The sequence below is a fragment of the Salvia splendens genome, chromosome 21, assembly GCF_004379255.2.
Source record: "Salvia splendens isolate huo1 chromosome 21, SspV2, whole genome shotgun sequence".
Taxonomy (NCBI): Eukaryota; Viridiplantae; Streptophyta; class Magnoliopsida; order Lamiales; family Lamiaceae; genus Salvia; species Salvia splendens.
In genome coordinates this window covers 11,452,196-11,458,878 of record NC_056052.1, presented here as the reverse complement: position 1 = coordinate 11,458,878, position 6,683 = coordinate 11,452,196, and the positions used below count along the sequence as shown (strand labels likewise).

General features: G+C 32.0%; 1 protein-coding gene across 2 annotated transcripts; it reads left to right on the top strand.

Annotated features, from left to right (window-relative positions):
- Positions 1-3,041: 3,041 nt before the first annotated feature.
- LOC121783188 (bidirectional sugar transporter SWEET2-like) lies at positions 3,042-6,106 on the top strand. 2 transcript variants are annotated; one of them, XM_042181180.1, is made up of 7 exons: positions 3,042-3,400; positions 4,654-4,690; positions 4,815-5,031; positions 5,110-5,268; positions 5,347-5,466; positions 5,576-5,707; positions 5,802-6,106. In XM_042181180.1, exons 1-6 carry the CDS (start codon positions 3,349-3,351, stop codon positions 5,699-5,701), a joined length of 711 nt encoding a protein of 236 aa, XP_042037114.1. In that variant the 5' UTR covers positions 3,042-3,348; the 3' UTR covers positions 5,702-5,707; positions 5,802-6,106. The 2 variants fall into 2 exon arrangements, with proteins under 2 accessions (XP_042037114.1, XP_042037113.1); XM_042181179.1 differs by having other exon boundaries at positions 5,576-6,106.
- The last annotated feature ends 577 nt before the right edge of the window (positions 6,107-6,683 follow it).

The window sequence follows — 6,683 nt, the reverse complement described above, 5'->3', positions numbered from 1 at the left end:
CACATTTAACACTTGTTTTGCACGATAAAACCGATCAAGTAGCGTACATTTTACCCCTAAACCGATGCATGAAATGAGCCTTATCAGATGTACAAAACAAATAAAAAACACACATATATAAACATTAGAATAATAAAACAATAGTTTGTAAGACATTAAAAAACTTATATGTGAGCAATCTTAATTGTACAATAATAAGAATAGAAAAATAAAGAAAATAAATAAAAAATAAAGCACAAACTCCAATATCCCGATGGCTCTTCCTCAACCTTATTTTCCTCCTTAATCTCTAAATTAATGATTTATGCATATGTGCGAAAACAAATGTGATAGTTTATGATCTTTGTCTTCTTTGCTTCCTTTCGTCATTTTGTTGCTTTAGGTGTTTTCTTTACATGAAAACTATGGAGTGACGAAGTTGGTGACAAATGTGTAATGTTGTAGCTTCAAAATATTATAGATAGTTAGAAGCTTATGTGATTTCTATATTTGTAAAAAAAAGAACTATTATAGCCTGGACTGAAAAATTAAAGCAAAACTAATAAAAATAAAACAAACTAACATTAAGAAAAAACTTAAATCTGAACTAACATCGTTGAAACAAATTAATCTCATATAAATGTACTATTATAGGTAAAGAGTAATAACCATACTGAGAAAAAATCTTCTTTTTACAGAGAAACTGTTATGCAATGGGACAAGACAATGAGGAATGAATTATAAGCTAGCAAATGATACATATTTATAGACAAAAAGTTGAAAGTATTATGTAAATTCCTTGGAACCGTGCCTTGAATCATTGTTCCATGCATGAAAAATAAAGAATGAATGATTTTAGTTTTCGATAAATAACTAAAAATTAGTAATAAGCTAAGCATCGACACGCATACCATCCGATCGTGAAACACACATTCCAAGAATATTACATTGGTTTGTCCACGTTTAATGAACATAAACATGCGTGCACCGCACTCGAATCACTGACGAAGTATTGTTAGGCTATAGATTGTTAAGGAATGTGAATTCCATGATGTGAACAAATTTTACTTTTGCTGAAAATTTGTGATGGAGTAAGGGAGACGATGAATTAGTGAAATAGAATCTTGCAAATGATACATATTTATAGATATAAAGTATTGAAAATGAATCATTAATGTGGCACTTACAAAATAATAAGGAACAATTATATTTTGTCCAATCACTAATTTGAATAATGTGAGTCAACCAAGTAACTCCTAAAATTGAGTGAGACTAATAATCATCAAAGTAATTGCCAAAATAACTGACAATGAATGTAACGTAAATATACATAAATATAATATGGTGATAACTATACGATTCCGCATGTAATGACCATTGGAAGGAATTAGTTATTTCATAAATATTTAAATTGATCCTATAACTTATTAAGATTCCAAAATAAGGACAAAACTTATAAATATTTTAAAAGAATGTCAAAATTCGCCTTATATATATATATAGATAATAAATAGTTAGAGTGGAGAAAAAGTAAGGTAAGAGAGAGAATAATGTAAGGTCTTTTCTACATTATTTTCTCTCACTTTACTTTTTCTCCATTTTAATCATTTATTATTATTTTTTTTAAAACTGGTGAAAAAAAATGAAACATCCCTGTTAACGCGGAATGAATGGAGTATGAATTTGCACAAGATGACCCATGAAATTTCCAAGGTTCATACTGGTGTCCATGTCTCTATCTTTTAATGATTAAGAGGTGTATTAAGAAATGTTGTTTGTGATCCTTGCGTGAGCAAATACCATCCAAATTTATTATCAGACGACCTTATATTAATCTTTATTAAATGAAGAACATATATAAAAAACTATTAACAATAATAATTATTTCTCCAACAAATTGGTTTTTTATCAAGTTATAATACTTCATCCGTTCTATAGAAATAAATTATTTGGGAAACACAAGTTTTATTATGAAATTGGTAAAGTGGAAAATTATTTGGAAAACACAAGTTTTACTATGAAATTGGTAAAGTAAAAGAGAATAAGAAAAAATAATTGAAATAGTGTAATAGATAATAACAGCCATCAATAATAAATTAAAGTTTTAATATCAAATATTTTTATGACACAGAATAAAAAAGAATTTCAGCCTATTGTTATAGGGCATACTAGTTGTTTATAGACTAAAGTCTCAATTTGGTACTTAACATATTGCGTTTTTTTTTTGTCCAAAACATTATCTTTTGAATTATTCGGTCCCTCACATTTGAAATCGGATCACATTTGGTCTATTTTGGACGGCTCCGTCAAATTTTTGACGGTTTTACTTACCGGGTCACAAAGCCGTCACTAACTGGGAGAAACTGATCCATCACTAATCCGTCACTAATTATCATTTTAGTCATTTACGTGCAAGTTACATAAATTAGGAGGAAATTGAGGTATGAAAGTACTATTATTAGAATAATGATAACTAAATAGTAATATAATTAACTAACTAAAATATAGAATATTAAGTGGTACTAAAAAGTAGTACTTCTGCACTACATTTTATTGTTGAAAATCGACGGACACGTATTTACATGTTTCTATATGTAGCCTAATAAAATTTGGTTCTTTTTTCTATAAGTACACAATTACATACACTTTCATTTAATTATAAAGTCTAATAAAGTAAATACTTATATTTATATACTTTACAAATACTAATTTTATGCATGTGTAAGTAGTGACGGATTAGTGACGGATCAATTTCTCCCAGTTAGTGATGGATTAGTGACGGATTTGTGACTCGGTAATTAAAGCCGTCAAAAATTTGACGGAACCGTCCAAAATGGACCAAATGTGATCCGATTTCAAATGTGAGGGACCGAATAATTCAAATGATAATGTTTTGAACCAAAATAAAAAAAACGCAATATGTTAAGGATCAAATTGAGATTTTGGTTGATTTGGCAAAATGATGATTAATTGTGGTCCAAACAATTAATTGTGGTCACAAAATTATAGAGCTGGAAGAAAAGACAAATAAATAAAACGTGCTCTTAATCATTCCACTTATATTAATGGAGAACTCCGAATCTCCGATCCCAATAGATTATGTGTGAGCAGCTGACAAAACTCAAGTATACTAAACCTGTGATCCTTCCACCTTTTAAATGTGTGAGGGTTTAACATTTCTGGTTGATTTTGCTCCATAATTTCTGCTTGGCTGGAAACAGATAGACAACTTACAACAAGTAGAAAGAGAAAAGAGAATATATTTTGAGAGAGACTTTGATTTGAATGGTCCACAATATATATGGTGCCTTTTGAGTTATTGATGAAATTGACTACCATTTGTTCTTGAGCAGATACTAAAAAACCTAGATGGATTATCTGGGTTCGATTCAAGCCTACAAAGATGCAGCTGGAATTGCAGGTATTATAACTCCTACTCCTTAAAGTTTGTATTTTGCTTTCAATTTTACTTTGTTGTTCATGGGTTTTTCCTTTCTGTTCGTTTCTATGGTTGTTTTTTATATTCAATCTTTTATTAAAGAGATATTACTCCCTAATATCATGGAATTTTTAAAAAGTTAGATTTTTTCCACAAACTTTTATCTTGGCAAATAATATTACAAACTTTATTCGAATATGTTATTTTCTACCAAAGAAAAAATTCCGGAAAGTAATATCATGATACAGATTTTTTTTTCTTAATTTATCGACAACAAATTCGAGATCTTCAAGTCAATCTTTGAGGATAATTTTGTTTGAAGCACACCCTCCAAAATTGTTTTTCAATTCATTAATATAGCCAAAAAAATTTCGTTGGTGGAAAATAACAAACTCGGGTAAAGTTCGTGATATTATATGCCAAATTAAAAATTCATGGGAAGAACCCTAACTTTTTAAAAGTTTCATGATATTAGTGCCAATATCCCTTTATTAAAAAAGATTGAATGAGTTTACGTAGTTATTTACCATTAAAGTTTAAACATGGTAAAGTTTAAACCGTCTTTGGTAAATACCAAATTTCTTATAATTAGGGAGGAAATATCTTTAATTCTATATCTGAATTATCAAGAATTAGGTTATGGTGAATGCCAAGTATGGGGTTTGATTCGTTAATCTAGACAAGTACAGTGGTGTTCGGTTTCCTGGATAAAATAGTACTGGCAAGATATAATCTAGGAGATATAATCTAGGATTAAGTTGTGAGATTATTTTAGTTGGAGGGGGTTGGCTATGACTAATTATGACATGATTATCCATCTTGGATTAAGTTTTGGGATTCAATAGCATGAAACACAAACACTACATATTTAATCCCGAGATACAATCTTGCAAACCGAACAACTCCTACATTGTTTGTTTTAATGCAATGCTACACAAGATGTGTTTCAGAGAAAAATATAAAGTTTGATATTTTGTTGCATTTTCTTATGCAAATTGTAGCATTTTGTTTTTGGTTGATAGCTTAGGGAAGGGAATGAATGATAAAGAAAGTGATAGCACTAGCTCCTTATACAGCCTACTTGCTTTAAAGCATAAGAATATCCAAACTAAGATCAAATTCTATTTAAGAACCTAAGATAGGAAACAATAGAGGTAAGGAAAAGATTGAGACTTGTAGTCCCCTTCTGCTAAACTTGGTCCGAACTCTCATGAATTGCTTCGACTGTGCTGCAGGGAATATCTTTGCTTTTGGACTATTTGTATCTCCCGTGTGAGTTTTTTCCGCTCCTGACATCCGTTTTACTCGAATTGTTTTGCTTGAAACTATGTCGGAAGGACAACTTTTAATCAGCAATGCCAAGTTTGTTTATGGTTGTTTCAATCATTTTCTGCAGGCCTACGTTTAGGAGAATTATTAGGAACGAGTCAACAGAGCAGTTCTCGGGGCTGCCTTACATCTATGCTCTCTTGAACTGCTTGATCACTGCTTGGTATGGTTTGCCAATGATCTCGACTGACAACTTGCTTGTCACAACGGTCAATTCAGTTGGCGGAGTTTTCCAGCTAGTGTACATCGCTATCTTCATAGTACATGCTGAAAAGAATAGAAAGGTTATCGCTTTGACAGTCTTCGTGTTTTCAGCCAATAGGTTATCGAATTTTTAACATGTTATGTGAATTTCCCTGCAGATGAGGATGTTAGGGCTGCTTTTGTCAGTTTTCGTAGTGTTTGCAGCTATTGCAGTGGGAAGCTTGCTCATGAGCGACTTTGAAGTCCGCCATCTGACCGTTGGCTTTCTAAGCTGTGCTGCCCTCGTATCTATGTTTGCTTCACCGTTGTTTATAATCGTACGTGAAGCCTTCAATCTTCCTTGAATGATACTTATTTGTAGCAGAGCCTAGTTTCTTGATGGGTTTTTTTGGCAGAATTTGGTGATCAGAACAAAAAGCGTTGAATTCATGCCGTTTCATCTGTCCCTCTGCACGTTCTTGATGAGCACATCGTTTCTCTTATACGGATTATTCAATTTCGATCCATTTATATACGTAAGATCTCTTCTTATTCTTGATGGCATAGCTGGTTTAATGAAATGATATTTTATTCTATTCGTTGCGAGTCTGTAAGATTCGATATTGTTCTTCGCGTATGTTTCAGGTCCCCAATGGGATTGGAACTGTTTTGGCAACAATACAATTGTGTTTGTTCTGGTATTACACAACGCCATCAACAAGAGATTCCACACAGCCATTAATAGTTTCCTATTCTGGTAGTGGTGCCTGAAAAAAGGTAATGTATGTTTGGTTGCAGCTTCAACTATGAATTGATTTTAAATTATTTGGAAATTAACACTCAACTCTTTCCCATTCAAATATTGAGCTAGACCCTGCAAGATTGTTTGTACATTGAGTGTCAAAGGACAAGAGTCGAGCTCAACGAGTCATCTTCAGGCCCGGCTTCTCTGTATATTTGAGGCTGGCACTTGAAAAATGGTTTGGTTGTCCTATTCTTTTTCTTTTGTTTTACGTTTTATTCATCACTATTGTCATATTCCATTTCAGAGTTCATTTTTTGGTATTTGGTGTTAAGTAGCATATATACGTGTGAATCTTATGGATTTGAACACATTGCTTGTCCATGTATGGATGTTCTTCAACTTCCTCATTTATCAACGCAGTATTTTTGGGATGTGTTTCTGAAACTTCCTTCTTAACTTCATTAAAATTGATCATTTACGGTTTTCTTGGCATATTTTTGTTTTTCCTGAGCCAGATCTTATTTTGGTATTCTCTTTTATCTTATCACTATATATTCTTCCGTTCAATAAAAAGAGACATTTTCTCATTATGGTCCATCCTATAAAAATAACCTATTTTTATTTTTGCCAACTTCTTCTTCCTCTCTAGTGAGGGGGCTCCATTCTCCATTAACAAAACTCAAATTACTTTTTTTTCTTTTTTTATCTCGCTCTTATTTTACCAATTATACATTAAAACCTATATCGTCCCAAATGTCTATGCTTTTATGGGACGGAGGGAGTATGTTTGAGACCAACATTAGAGAATAGTAGCAACAACAGTGGCCGAGCATCAACTCCGGCATGGCTCTACGATCATCGGAGCAACTTCTTATTATTATGTTTAGATTGTATTTTGTAATTTCCCACTTCGTTTGTCCAGTTTTGTTTGTTAATTACAAAATATTACTTCAGCCTTATTTATCGTCAATGAAAAATTATAACCCGTCTCGAACCCCTATTGTGTTG